The sequence below is a fragment of the Protopterus annectens genome, chromosome 2.part0, assembly GCF_019279795.1.
Source record: "Protopterus annectens isolate FY-2018-M chromosome 2.part0, PAN1.0, whole genome shotgun sequence".
Taxonomy (NCBI): Eukaryota; Metazoa; Chordata; order Ceratodontiformes; family Protopteridae; genus Protopterus; species Protopterus annectens.
Window position 1 is genome coordinate 965,658,356 of NC_056728.1, and position 16,393 is coordinate 965,674,748.

Consider the following 16,393-nt stretch of genomic DNA (forward strand, 5'->3'; position numbering starts at 1 on the left):
TTTCAAAGAAACCTGTTTGATGGTGAGTCAGCAAATGAAGGGTGTACAATTACAACCCTCTAGTCGGGAGGGTTGCAGGATGATTTACTTAAAGAAATGGTGGCACAGAGTGAACCAGAAAATGAAGGAGATATTTCCTGGGGGACTTTATAGAAAAAATACAAAAGAAGGATGCAGAGACAATCCCGAATAATAGTGATGAGATGGAAAAGAAAACATGTGCAGACAAAATAAAAGAAGGCAAAAATGGAGTAGCAGAAAATAAGGTAGAAGAAAATGAAAAACAGAAGTATGTGGTAAGGATTCAAAGTCAAGAAGACAAAGAAATGGACAGGTATGAAGTGTGGTACAATTTAAAAAGCTCCTTTGGGTGTAAAATCACTTGAGGTAAGAGCATTTATTCTTATTAACAAAGAGACAGTGTGACGTTATATTTGAAACTTTTTTTTTTCCAATGGAAAATTTTCTTGGAGAATATGAAAAAAAGAAAGATTGTAACCCAAGGACTTTTTATGCAATAAAAGCATTTACCAGAGAAACACAAAAGAAGAGTAAAGCAAACTTTCTATGGACTGGTGTCTGGGACTGTAATATTGTGTTAAAAATAGAAAGAGAAACAATTACAGATATACCAAGCATGATAAATGTGGAGGGGAATAGGGGTGATCTAAAATACTGGGGAGAACCCAAAACTTTTTTTTTTTTTAGAAAAGAAGGACATTTGATAAGTAACTGTTGCAAAAGAAAATGCTACACTTGTAGGAAAATGAAAACAATGAGTGAGAAGGTCACTGAAAAACCAATCAGTAAAAACAAAATGGAAACTCGAGCAAAGCTAGAACTTCCACCAAGTCACCTCCCAAACCTACTGTATCAGAGGCACATGGGATATATGCAAATGATCCTTATGAACATCAAGTGTTTCAGCTAATTGGTGATTCTGAATGACCATAACTTGTTTTGTCGTTTTAATGGACAATTTCAGGCCAATAAATAGAACCCCACTAGCTGTGGATATGCATATTTTAGCCTTGTTATGACCTCATCAACACAGCACAAGCAGAGTGTTTGACTAAGCAATAGAAACACAGGGCTGTTATTACCCAGCTGATGTCTAATGTCATTAGGATCACTGCAAAAATATCCCAAGCAACAAACTAAAACAATGAGTGAGAAGGTCACTGAAAAAAGAATCAGTAAAAACAAAATGGAAACTCGAGCAAAGCTAGAACTTCCACTGAGTGACCTCCCAAACCTCTTGTATCAGAGGCACATGGGATATATGCAAATGATCCTTATGAACATCTGGTGAAATGGGACATGATGTAAACAATGGGAATTGAAATGTTATAAATGTAACAAAATTGGACATTTACGGATATATTGCAAAAACGAAAATGACAATAAGGAAAACAAAGAAGAAAATGAACAAAGAGAAGAACTTTTAGTAGTAGAAATATAAGAAAAATTAGATGAGAAAAAAAACAGAGGATACGGAAGAAGGTTGTGAATTAAGTGATGAAAACACACTAGGAGGTAGTAAAATGAAGAAAAAAAGAATTATATTGGTAAAAGGGTAAAAAACAGAAAAAGAAAATTTAAAGGGATGGGTACAAAAAAAGAGAAAGGAAATGGATGAAAAAGAATACAAACCGCTAAAGACTAGAGCTTGGTATAATGATTAAGGTGTTTTGGCTCAAACACAAGGTACAGTGTTTGATTCTTTCCTTTGGAAAGGAAACTGGTTATGCTTACAGCAACCTGTTAAGAATGCTAGCCTAGTAATAAGCTATGAACTTTTGAAACAATGACTATAGGGAAAAGGTTAATTGAAAACTTTAGACAGTAAAAAGAATAGGAATTTTGCAGTGGTGTAATACATGTGATGTAGATGTAATTATATTAGAAGACACAATATTTTTAACAAATGAAAAATTACAAACAGAGAATCTATGGGGAGGAAAGATAATTTGGAATTTGGGAAATAAGAGATGTTCTGGAATAGGTGTATTCTGTAGAACTACAGTAAATATATTAGATGTAACTTTAGGAAAACGTGGGAATATTAACCATTATAGATTTAAAATGGAATGAACAAGTATACAGAATTAGAATATTATATGATTATACTAATTGTAAAGAAAGAGAAAGCTTATTTCATCAGATTTTAGACTATGCAGTGGTAAATGTGAATATTATACTGACGGGAAACTGAGTTAAAAGGCAAGTACAAGAAGAAAGGAAATTATAAAACAAAAATGTTAGAAGTTATAAAATGTGGTAACTTTGGGACAAAAATGCGGTAGGTAGAGAACTGAAATAGAATATTTTCAAGTGTCAGAAGGTTTAGTTATATGAGAAGGGGAGTTAGTTGAAACAGGATTTTCTGATATCTTGCAGTATGGCTAGAGATAAAAGAAAACAATGAATACATAAAAATAGGCAAAGGAATAAAAAGGATAAATGAGAAAGAATGGAACAAAGAAGGAAAGAGGTAAGTAAAACAGTTATGGAAAGATCATATTACTATTAGAACATTTTATAAAAATTGGTCTGAACGGTGTTTAATATTTAAGGAAAAAAATATAAAACATTTTTTTTTTTTTTACAGTGGCAATATAATGTGATAAAAGTAAAAACAATGACGCATTGGAAGATTTAGAACACAATGAAAGAAAGTACACTGACAAAGAAAAAGAATTACACAAATGAAATCAAGAAAAAATACAAGAATTGTTATATAAACAAAGATTTTTTGCAATGAAAATGAGAAATATCGAGTTACTTAAGCAGGTTAGTAAAGAAAGAGGGCAGTGTAATGAGAAAAATAAAAAACGTAAAAGGAAAAATAGAAATAACTCAAGAAAATATGAATAGTGCAGTAAAATACGTGCAAGAAATGTTTGAATATAAAAGAAGGTAGTGAACAAATATAGAAAGTAAAGAGTTAACAGGAATAGAGAATAAAGAATTGGAAAAGGAGATTTCTTTAAATGAGCCAGATAAAGTATTGGGCCAAGTACATATAGATTCAGCTGCAGGCCCACATGCAATAGGGTATGGAATATATAAAAAATTAAAGGAATGGCAAAAAAATGTATATTTTTAAAGATTTTGAATGAATGGTTAAATGAAGGTTTTTGTGTATAAAGAAGTATGTAGTGGAATGCTTAAATTCATATGCAAAAAGGAAGACACAACAGAATTAAAAAAAACTGGAGACTGATAATATTGAATAATAATGATTACAAGATCTTTATGAAAGTAAAATGGAAAATATTACAGCATAAAGGGGAAGGGTTGTCAAAAATTATTAATGATAGAGAAATTATAAATGATATTATGAACAGAAAATAAGTGAAAGGCATGACAGAAGATCTTAATAAGGCATTTGGCACAACTGGACATGAAATCTTATGGGTAAGAATGAAGGAATATAATATAAATGAGAAAGTTAGGAAATTATGTATGTCAAACAAAAAAATAGCGATGCCACTGCGGATACGTCAGCTACACAAAAAATAACAAACAGAATAAAATGCAGCAGAAACGAGGCAGCTAAAAGCAAAATAATTTAATGGTTAGCACTTTCACATCAATCACGATGCTTCATCAGACCAAGATAACATTCTATATCACTTCCTATATATAGGCATATGAAAAACAATTACTCAATTATATAAAACTAATTAGTTACTTAAAAACTTAAAATACTAGTACAAGCATAAAACCATAAACAATATCTAAAGCAGCAACTAAATAAACATTCATATACATGACTACCAACTTTATCTAAGAAACCTAGCTTTCAAATAAGGCTTGATAGAGGCTCTATCATTGAGTCTTGGTGAACGATCTGCCTGTAATTCTAAAATTATATTAAGTATTGTAAAATCGGAGGTAAATTGGGCACTGCTGTGCTCATCCATTAAGACTGGTTCCAAGCACAGAATCTTTTCCATTTTTCAGCTTAAGATTTTCTAGTACTAGGCCTCCTTGCCTCTAAAATGACATCCATCACTGGTTTACTGAGGGATGGTAAAGGAGAGCTTAGGTAATGAGCCAGGCTGCTAGGTTCAGTGTTTGAAGCGGAGGGTGCAGAATCTGGTTTTCCTGCTGAGACAGCAGGGTAGGAGTCTGAGGCAGGTGCCATGAGGCCAACAGTGACACACTGTGCAGGAGGGGGTACCAGTGTTGGCGTGGCCAGGCTGGTGCAGTCAAAGTCATCCTTGGTTTGTCTCGTTTGATCTTTAGTAGCACTTTGGAGAGCAGAGGCAGAGGAGGAAAGGCATAAACTGACAGTTTTTTCCCAGCTGAAGAACAGAGCATCCACTTTCTAAGCTTGTCTGTGGAGAGTCATTGTGCAGAATTTTTCCAATTGATAGTTCTGGGGGGAGGTAAACAGGTCTATAAATGGGCTCCACCATTTGATTGTCAACATGTTGAAAATCCTTGGGTCCAGTTTCCACTCGTGTGGGTCCATGAGGTTTCTGCTTAGTCCGTCTGCCAGTGTATTTAGTTTTCCTGGCAGAAATTGAGCTTGTAGATGTACTTGGTAGCTCAAGGCTGTGTTCCACAATGCCATGGCTAGTCTGCAGAGGGGGTAGAATGTGGCCCTTGAAGGCTGTCAGAGCATTCTGTACATCTAACATTTTTTTTTGATTGATGTGAAGGTGCATTTGAATAGGATTCCATTTGCTCTTAATGCACTTCCCTGCCAGGTGTGCCCCCCTCTGTTGTTAGGGCTTGGGTGGCAGGGGTAGTGCGAATGGTAGCCCCTTGTTTTGGTGGCAGGCCTCTGCCCATCAAAGGAACTGTAGGTGTAGACAAGGAATGATAGGAATCATTGCTTTTAGATCCTGAGAATGTTGACCCATAGGCATTCTAGATACCATTGTAGTTTCCTCATATGCAGTCTTGCATATAGAATTAGAAGAATGCAGGAGGCCATGAACCCCAAGGCTTGTGGTATTTGCCTTGCAGATAGCAGAGTTTTTGTGGCCACTTGTTTAAAGTAGGTTGTCAAGTGAATTTCTTTCTCGGGCATGAAGAAAGCCATCTGGGAAGTTGTATTGCTCCCAGGAATATAATTTGTTGACCGGGTAACAGGTGTGATTTCTTTTCGTTTATGGTGTACCCCAGACAAGTTAGCACCCTCTGTTCAAAAGCCAGATGATTCAAAAGTATTTCCTAGATTTCTGCCTGAATTAGACAATCGTACAGGTATTGGTATATTTGAATATTTCTTTGCCTGCAAAATGAAATGACTGGAGCTGGGCACTTTGTGAATACCCTGAGAGCAGTAGATAAGCCAAAGGGCAGTGCAGAGAACTGATAGTGCATGTAGCCTGCTTTGAAGCTTAGGTATCTTCTGCAAGATTCCCTGAGTGGGATGTGCAGGTATGCTTCCTTTAAATTTAGTGTTGCCAACCAGTCATCTTTGCTTAGCATAGGAAGCAACTGGTGAAGAGTCAGCATCTTGAATTTTGGAATCACCAAAAAGTTGTTTAGAGTAGGCAGGTCCAGGATAGGGCGCCATGAATTGTCTTTTCTGGGTACCAGGAAAATTCTTCAGTAGAAACAGTATCCTTTTTTCTCTTCTGGTACCAACTGAATAGCCCCTATGCTTAAGAGAGAGTACTTGCTTTTGGGCCTCTGCTCAGTGATTTGGAGGTAGATCCGGCCAACCGCTTGGAGTTGGTAACATGTGGAAGTGAAATCTGTATTCTTGAAACACTATATTTAAAACCCATTTGTCCTGGGTAATGAGTCCCCAGTTCTTTGCATGAAGTGCAACCCCCCCCCCCCTCAAAGTGGCAGTCAGTTGAGAAGTGCTTGGAAGTTTTAAAAAGAAGTCAATGAGACAGTTTACCATGAGGGAAGTATTATTACTCCCAAATTTGGAAGTGGAGGCCCCCCACTGCTTAGTCCTGTGCGTCCCCTGGGACTGAAGCCTGGGTGCTCTGCTGGATCTGGGTTTGGACTGAGAAGGTCTGGAAGAGGCAGGAAAGGACCAATTCTTAGGTCAATGCCTACTAAATCTTGGAAGTTGTACTTGTAAAAAATCTTTAACAGTTTGCATAGATTTAGCTTTTTCCTCCATCTTTTTAAGAACCTTTTCAGCCTTGTTGCCAAACATGCAATCCTGACTTAAGGGAGCATCCAGTAATTTCACTTTAACATGATCTGCAAGGACTGCTCCTTAAGTCAAGCATGCCTCCTAAGTACAGAACCAGTTACCGCAGCCCTGCAAGATGCCTCTAGTGACTCAAAACTACACTGCAATGTATGTTTACCAACTTGTTCAGCAGAATGCATAAAATCCTGTAAATCCTTATTTTCAGCATAATCAGGAATCAACATCATTTTCTGTTTAAGCAATCCAATAATATGCTGCTGACACTTTAACACATGAAACTGGCAATTCAAGGCCCTAATGGCCAGAGTTGCAGAAGTGTATACCTTCTTACCCCATCTATCCAGCGCCCTGGCATCTCTATCAGAGGGGGAAGGATTTTTGGCAGTAGTAGCTTTAATGCCCTTGGGTCCCTGTGAAACGGTTTCAGGATCCGCAGTAGGATTTTTGAAAAGGAACTTGTAAGAGTCAGGAACCCCATAATATCTATCAGGTTTTCTGGAAGCAGGAGGTAAAGAGTCAGGGGCCATGCTAGATTCCGAAAAGGCATCATCAACAATGTCCAGTACAGGAGGCATAGCTGAAGGCTTGTGCTGGGGCAGGAGTAAGTAATCCCCAAGCCTCTTTTTAAAATAAAAGAAATCCTGACTTTCCCAATGGAAAAGCTCCCTGAGAATATGCAAGGTTTCACCAACAGAGAAATCCTCGGGGGGGGGGGGGGGGCAGAGTCCTCAGCATCAGAATCCTCATAGGTAGATAAGGGTAAATCATGGTCATCAGAGGAAACAGAAATTTCAGAATCCTGGTCAGAAGTATCATAAGCAAACTCAGTCCTAGGTCTCTTAGAGGGGGAAGGTTGGCTTCCCCCTGATTAAAGTAATAAGGTCTTCAGTCATTCTTATCATTTGTTTTTTAGGCATAGAGGCCTGACCATGCAGTCTGGGAATCAGTTTTCTAGGCATGGCTCGAGTCTTAGTCATTGAAGAAGAAGATGGCGTCGGTTTAATATGCAAGTCAGTAGACCTAAATACACCCTCAGAAAACGGTGCCTGCGCAGCGGCTCCAGATCCATCCAAGGTAGAGACATCCGCAGGTTCCAGAGTTGAAGCATCTCGTGGCATACCGGACTCTGAATGGGACTCAGTAGAGGCCTGCGAATCTGAAGTAGTGGGTATCAGGGGCTGCAAAAGCGCCTCACTGAGTACCGGCAAACTGGGGGGCCTGTCTCTGTCTTTATCTTTGCGTTTTTTTGGAATGTCGGTAGTCAGATGGTTTACCGAAGACATGTCAGGATAACTGAACCGAGCACCAAAAAATTTAGAAGTGCAAATATACCGATGACGGACAGTTCGTGGTTTAAATAAGGCACAAAACTGACAGCGAGGTATGTCGTGGTCAGGGCCTAGGCAAGGAATAGAGTACGAATGAAAATCTTTATGAGGTATTTGCTTTCCACAAGAAATGAAATTATTTACTTTTACTGACATCGGTTTAGAGCAAGAAAAAGTTTCCCCAACAGGGTACTTAGCTTTTAGTTGAAGACTTCGGTTCTGAAACGCGAAAACAATAATTTCAGGAGTCGGCCAACCGGCACTTGCGAACTGCTTCTGCTTCGGGCACCGCACAGCAAGAAAGACTGATATAATGACGTCGGCTGCATGTTTTTTACCCCTGATGACCTGACATCATGGAAGAGGAGACAGCAACCGACTTAGGGCCCAAGACTTTGTTAATCAGGCCGACTGAGGGCTACTGCAAGCAGATAATCCAAATGTAATGACTGCAACAGTGAAACATGAAGAACATCGTATAAGGGAACATGTAGCAGCAATACGTAATAATGATGTTGAGAGAAATGCTCTAGCCAAGCATTCAGCTCTATTTACTACGGTGCATGATTTTAATTTGAGTGTCATAGAATGTATATATTGAAGCCCTATGTTAGGGGACTTAAAAAAATGTAACTGAAAGGGAATTAAAATGGATTTTAGAATTACAGGCAGATCCGTTCACCGGGGCTCAATGATAGTGCCTCTATTAAGCCTTATTTGAAAGCTAGGTTTCTTAGATAAAGTTGGTAGTCATGTATATGAATATTTATTTAGTTGGTAGTTTAGATATTGTTTATGGTTTTATGCTTGTACTAGTACTTTAATTTTTAATTAACAAATTAGTTTTATATAATTGATGGTTTCATATGCCTATATGTAGGAAGTGATGCAGAATGTTATCTTGGTCTGATGAAGCATTGTGATTGATGTGAAAGTGGTAACCATTAAATTATTTTGCTTTTAGCCACCTCATTTCTGCTACAGTTTATTCTATTTAGTTATGTATGTCAGCATATAGTAATAATAAAGTAAAAAATACTTATAAACAGCTGGTTAAGCCAAAAGGTACATATGAAGATTGATGTATGACAGGGATGTCCAATCAGTTATACACTTTGCATTTGTTATGAATATATGTGAAATAAATTACAAAATGAAGGAGGTGGGGTATATAATGCCTTAAGTGTTAAGAATTCCAGTTCTATTAACATATGCAGATGACAGTATAATAACTGCAAAAAACTGAATAAAAAGTAATAATTTACACAAATGTATTATTTCAGTTACTTTTTACAGCACTTCTCTCTCATTCCCCTTTCAGAGACCTTAACGTAATAATTCTTTTTGTCTCCATCTTTTCATTTATTGACCACTGTCCCTGCGAACGGATTTTCTCTCAGTCCCCCACTTGCTGAATCCTTGGCCACTGACCACATCTGCAGTGAAGAAACCAGCTAAAAGGACTCAAGGGCTTTAAAAAGAAAATAAGTTACTGTAGGTGCCTGGCTACGTTTCCCTCTTAGCCTGCTGCTGTAGAAAGTACCTGGTCTAAATCAGAAATAACTGGCTCTACCCATGGCTAGGGACAGCAGCTGCTCCCCACCCCCATCAGCTGTAAATACATTCCCCAGTTAAACTTTTTCTTTTTAGTTATCAGTAAAAGAAGATAAAGCTCTAGGTAAAGCTCTAGGTAAAAAAAAAAGGTAACACAGTAGATACATTGGAATTGCCCACTTGTAAAATAGAGGCAAAAAGGTACTTAAACTGCCACTTTTTGTCTGCTTCAAACTAGGTATCTACCCATAAAGGACACAGCTGAAATCAGGTCTATAGATTGTTAGGAGTTATTAGAATCTAGTACAGAAAAACAATTTGGCTATTTAGACATTTACCCTGCAATCTTTAGCCTGGGGGGGGGGGGGTTCTAGCCCGCTCCGTTCGTTACGTTCACTTCGCTCCCCTCCCTGCCCCCTATTCTCACCCACCCCCAGTACCTCTACATTTATTCTTAGCCTTAACCCCACCCCTAATTACCACCAATTAGGCTACACCACTAGTCACCCCCTCCCCCTACATCCAACAAAATCATACTACTACCTAATATAACCAATCCTAACCTGCATAGTTCTTGCTCACATTACATCCTACCAAGGCTCCACAGTCACATGCCCCAACAACTTCCACTGTACTCTCTCAACACCCTCCCTCAAACATTTACACTATAACTACACAACCCCTGCTACCAAAAACATCCTCGCAATACACACACTTCATTACCAAACACCTAACACACTCAAAAATAAAATATCCCTAAGATACCATAAGCAATTTACTATCTATATAAAACATATCCTAAACACCTGGTGTCTAACCTTTTGGCTTGCTGGGGCCGCATTGAACGAACAGAAATTGTCTTGGGGCCGCATATAAAATATATCATATAGTTAACTCTTTCAATGCCGCAGGAGACCAAAGTTGATCTGGCTGTACTGTAGGTGCATTCGAACAATGAATAAATGTAATAAATGCCTAATATTTGCTTTAAAATTCTAATTCTCATTCTAATTCTCTAATCTAACAGTTAACTCTAACATCTTAGTTAATATATATATATATATATATATATATATTTTTTTTTTTTTTTTACAAATAAACAGATATTCACTACAGCACTAGCATTTCTCACTGGGAAATCCACTCCAGCAGTCCAACTATATAAAATGTCAATATTAGCAGTCCTACAGTACTATAATCCATAAAAATAAGCCAACAAATTGGCAATAAAGTAAAGAATTCACATTACTGACTTAATAAAACAATTCTGAATAAGCTACAAGAGGGTCTCACCCAAACAAATGACTGGTGCCAGAAACATAGCCTCAAGCTATATGCCAAAAAATGCATCATCATCCCCTTTGAGGAGAGTAATGTCCCCACAAATTATCACATTAATAACAATGTTGTAAGGACACAATCAGTCGTGAGGTGCTTGGGCACCCAGGTTGATAGAAACCTGACTTTTGACCACCATGTTGTCTCCATTGTACGGAAAGCTTTTTACATGGCCCACCTCATTAGTAAGGGTATCAGCCAGGGACAAGGAGGTCATAACATCCCTGTATTCTTCCTTTACAAGAGCAATTATTGAGTGCAACGCCCCTTTTGACATGTGCCTCCACAAAATACCATGTCAAAAGAAAGACTACAACCATTTCTGATAAAAAAGGTCAAAGGACTGCGTTCACTTAGTTATCCAGACTAAAAAGCTTCTTGCTTTCCTCTGTCTCTCACTGGCCCCTATAAATTTCATCACTGGCTTGCTTTCCACGCTAAGATAGATCCTGCCTTAATGGACTTTCTCCACCTCAGAAATACTGGTTATATTTAAAACGCTCACTACAAAGATCACAGTCTTCACTGCAACATAAACAAGCCACTTTGTATGGACAGGTTCTTGACACAAAATCCTTCAACTTCTGTAAAAAGCTCCTCTCATTATCAAACAAAGTAGTTCAGCAATACGACAACTGGATGGATAGCCATAAATGTACTCCTTGAGTAAGTAGCATAGCCTTCATCAAACCGGATGGAAAATCCACATACTAAACTTTCCTATCTGGATGGTTAAGATCTAATATTGGTTACTCAAGTCTACTTGCCCAAGAAGAGGGGCCTATTTAACTAAGAATTCCATTTGCAAAAATATATTCAGTATACATATTAAGTCTCTCTCTCTTACACATACAAAAGGAGCCCCTACTAGTAAAATAGGCAACCTCAGTAATCACATGGCACAGACTCAATGAATGAAATTGTCTGGAAGTCAAAATATCTGAAAAAAAGATGGATTCATCCAAGCAATTTCCCACCACCAAAAGGACCATCAATAAATCAACAAACAACTGCTCAGCAAAAAGTAAATCAATAAGAAATCCATAAACTCTGTAAGATTATACTACATACTGGAGTAAACATATAACTTCCGTCCAATGTAAAATCATTTGACATTCAGACATTTTAATTTGTGCAGACGTTATTCACAGACTGACAGTTTACTGAGCTGTAATGCTGACCTCTGCTTTTGAAAAAAAAATTCCCAGACTTTGTCAATAGCTCAAAGTGCAGAGAGGATTATTTTTTTTATTTATTATGTATTTATTTATTTTTGGAAAACATCTTTAAAACTGTTAAATTAATCCCACACCCAGAAACACAGAAAGGTTATTGTGATAAGTAAACCACAGACTGCTGCAAGAAATCAAAGTCACATTAGCACTCTATGCTTATGTCCGAACCAATGAAGCATACCTGTCAATTCCAAAAGAAGTAGCTTAATAAGAAAGTTATTTGCAAGGTTACATGGCAGTTAATACTGGAAATAAGCAGAGATATTAAAAAAGCTCTGTTTCTCATAATTATGCTAAAAAAGTCTTCCAAGGTAAATACAACCTTCTAATTTAGCATGGAACCATACCTCTCAACCTTAGAGCAAGAAATCTGGACCAAGCGAAAAATAAGTGTGTGACACAGGCCCAAAAATAGTTATGCATCACAGACACCATTGAAACAGCTGTAGCTGCAAACATTATACATCACATATAACGTTTTTATCCTATCATTGTCAGTTAAGCATTATATGGCTCATTCAGTCCTGCCTTCTTTTGCGACAAAGAAAACCATGCTTTGAAATGACAAATGCATTAAAAATAATAAAACACATTGCATCCACATCCTGCAACTTCCTACCTGCAAACAACCACAGAGCTTTCACTGAAACTAGGGCTGCTTATTTCCCCAGAATGAAAGCTCTTCCTAATTAAGTCTAATGGTATACAATCTACCAGGATCTGGACTACCTGAAATAAATTAAATTATAGCCTGTAAATTGCAAGTGCACTTTGTTTAATTAAACTATATTTCAAAACCCACTTGCTGCATTTTTTCAGTAACATCCCAATATCCATTTCCAGGTCACTTTAGAAGGCATTGGCAGTGGTAGGACTTGGCATCCTCCAGATCCCTACAGGACCACATTCATACTGCTAACATTGTCCATTAAATGTAAATATCAATCCACTGTAAGTGGCAAGAAGCCAAGTCTTAAAAAATCTACTTTTGGCATGCCTAGTATCCAAGTATCAGGTTTTGAAACAAAGAAACATATTCTCCACAGTCTGCAAGTCTCTCTCTAATATTCATCTACTGTTGCAGCACTCTCAACAGAAACACACACACACACACACACACACACACACACACACACACACACACACACACACACACACACACACACACACACCAAAACCCCCAACATTTAAAAAATGACATTGTGCCCACCTGATTTGCCAGTATTGATGATCCACCAAAGATATGCTTGCTGTTGTCCAATCTACCACTACTTAGAACCCCTCAATGATAAAACAGTGCTGGCTGGGTGCATTTTTGTTTGTCAAAAAAAAAAAACAATAAACTTTATATGCTACAGTCCCACATTAGTCAATCCACTACTGACCCACTAACCCTAGGCTGCTGTCTCACTCTTACTCCCTGGAACTGCATTACCTTGGATGACTACTTTTATTTCCTAAGCAAAAGACACAAATTGGAAGATGAGGCAAAAATCCAGACATTCTTCAAAATCCATACAGTTGAGAGGTATGATTTCATATTCAATACAACACTCTCCCCCTGTCAAGAAAGCTGCAATTTAATGAAAGTGCACTTTTAATGTAGGATGCATTTGTGAGCTAACTTGTGTGTTCAGTAGGTAGACTGATCATCGTTAGTCTCTTTGTGCAAGTGTCTCTCTCTGTCATGCACACACACACACACACACACACACACACACACACACACACACACACACACACACACACACACACACACACACACACACACACTCTTCTACTTTCACACACATTCTGCTTTCATATATGCACTCACTCCATACTTACCTATTAACACAGGTTATGTGCTTCTTTCAAAGGCAATGGCAGCAAATCCATACACGAGTCCCTCTTCAGCAAGAACACACACAGACTGATTCTTTGGCAAGAAATAATGGCACGAACACACAGACCCTTCTTTGGCGCAAAAAAAATCAAAACTAGAAGGATGCTTTGGCGCATCTGCACACCGATGTTAGAGTTACAGGTCACGGGCGTGAAAAACCCAACAAAAAAGTGTTTTGGGGCATGCGTACATCGATGTTGGAGTTAGAGGGCCGCAGGTTGGACACGTCTAAACTAGCCCTCGCTGGAGACATCCATCCAAACCCTGGCCCTCCCAAATCCAACCCAACCACAAACTCTAGTCCAAGCAACCCAACCACAACTCAACTCCTAGCCAAGAAAAAACAACAGACCTACTTATAATGTCCCTAAACATCAGAAGCATATGCAATAAAATCCAAGAACTACATGCCAGCACAAGCATATATTCTCCAGATATTCTCTTCCTAACTGAAACCTGGCTCAAACCTCACATCAAAAGTGAGGAAATACTTCCACCTGAATACAACATCCTTCGCAAAGACAAATTGTCCAAAAAAGGAGGTGGTGTAGCAATGATATTTAAACACCACCTCAATGTTCAACTCCTGAACACATCTGCCCCTCACCACAACAATGAATAAATCCTTTATGCCAATCCCACACAAAACAATCAATATCACAGGATGCTATTTCCCACCAGGGCAAAATATTACACCCCTAGAAAATTTCTTGAGCGGGGCTACTCCATCTCTACCCCAGGAAACCATCATTCTCTGCGACTTTAACTTCATCTGGCTATCCTGTAATAACAATCTCCCAACCATTCACCTTAATCTCCATGGGTTCACTCAACTCATCCAATCCCCTACCCCAATAAACAAAAACCCTAACAATCATACCTTACTTGACTGGATCCTAGTCAATAAAGCCCCTCATTTTTACCTAGCAGGCTGCTTACCTGACAGTTTTAGTGACCACTCCCTTCGCTCACTTTCCTAATTCTGCACCACACAGTCTCAAGCCTGTTATCCACAGGCAAATACGAACAAGTCCAACTTCAACCCCAACTCCTTCATCTCCTCCCTGCAAAAAATGAACTGGTCACCACTAAAATACCTCAACCTAGATGAGGCTGTCCACTTCTTCAACAGTACCTTCCTCTCCATCCTAAACACCCATGCTCCTGTAAGAAATGCCAAAGTCAGATCCAGGCGTGCCCCATGGTTACAAAAGACCACCAGAACCCTAATGAAATCCAGAGATAAGGCCTGGGAGCACTGGCGACTAACAAAAATATAACTCAGATAGGCAATCATTCCTTGAACTGCACAATAAAGCCAAAAAGCAAACAAAATTAGAGAAATCATTCTACTATAAATCCACTCTAAACTCTACCAACCACAACCCTAAGCAATTATGGTCCATTAACACTATACTCCACCCAGGAAAGGTTTGATACCCCCCAGCCGTCCATTTCAGGTTCCAGGGCTGTCGCCCAATCCAGGTATACTTGGTTCTCCCAACTGGAAGGAGCAAATGAGCAGATTATGTGAAGGAAGTCTTCTAAAGGATTTATAAAATATGGGTCAGAAAAGAACAGAAGTAAATGCTTCCAAAACGTACATCACTTAGGGGACAGTCCAAAGAAACTAAGAATTTAAAAGTTCTGAGGTATTTCATAACCACTCCAGAAAAAAAATGTTTAAAAGGTACACTTTTCAATGTAAGCCAGCGGCTGGAAATGTAATATTTTAATAAAGAGTAAACAAAAACTAACATTTTTAATGCGTCTTCAATTAACGGCCTGTTATTCAAAGAATTATAGTGAACTGCCTAGTTAAGTTAAACTAAATTAAATTTAATTTCTTAAGCCAGGAAATGAAAAGCCCACTGGTATCACCTGCTAAAAAGTCCTTGAACTGGGACATACCAAGTATGAATGTACAACAATGCTAGCTTTAGTGCTTCTCCTAAATAACAAGAGACACAAAACTGCGAGAAGAAAGGATGATGGTTATCGAGGAAAGCTACTGACACAGCTGAATCTTACTAGAGATCATGCACAGATTACAGTTAAACTCACCACAGCTGGATATGTAGCTTGCTGCTGCTGCTGCTGGTATAGTGAATGTACAAGGAGTCCTTGCTGCATCATCTGCTGCTGATACTGTAAAGAAAATAAGCACACTGTTAACGATTTTAGGGAAGAGAGAGCAGGGGACATTCAAATTACAAATTCAGCTACTGCACTACCCTGTGGACAAAGTAACACTTAAAAGATGTACACAGCTACTTCAAGCTGCTGAATTTCCAAAGCATCTTGCAAATCATACAGATCCCACAAGCCATAATCATCAGGGCTTCATTTAAATAATTTATGGTAAAGAAGCTAATCATGACATACATTCTTACAATCGTTGGCACATTCCTATCTCACATTTTCAAGTCTGATCTTACTGTGCTTGCTAAAAACTTATTCTTGTCATTTATACAGCTTGACAAATTTTATTTTGTTCTACATTTCTTAACCAGCTATGTCAACTGGTCCATAAACCCTATTCAGCCACAATATGTCAGCATGCCAGAAACAGCAAATATTAAACACATTTCTGCATGATTACAATATTTACATACAATCTCTTAGCTTTTAGAACATTAACTTCTTACCCTTCATAACAACATGAACAATTACAGTATGATTGCATTGGTTTCAAATAGCAGCTTCATGCTTATAACATATAAATTCACATAGACAATTAATATAATTCTTCATTATGCACAGTTCTGCTGAATAAATGTAAGTGATTTAAATTAAAATGGCATATATATTATATATGTGGGTCTACTTCTACATTTCAAACTTTCAAAACGTCTAATTTCTTATGGTGACGACCATAAAATAAGAAGTTATGTATCTACCATAACGTTCCATG

At 38.1% G+C, this 16,393-nt stretch overlaps 1 protein-coding gene across 1 annotated transcript in view; it reads right to left on the bottom strand.

The window, feature by feature from the left end:
* The window catches only part of BMP2K (BMP2 inducible kinase), a gene marked incomplete in the record, with an annotated part of 1,991,334 nt that overhangs the window by 737,304 nt on the left and 1,237,637 nt on the right, over positions 1-16,393 (bottom strand). The window contains 1 exon segment of the mRNA XM_044061221.1: positions 15,544-15,627. Within this exon segment, the coding sequence (XP_043917156.1) occupies positions 15,544-15,627 (84 nt within the window).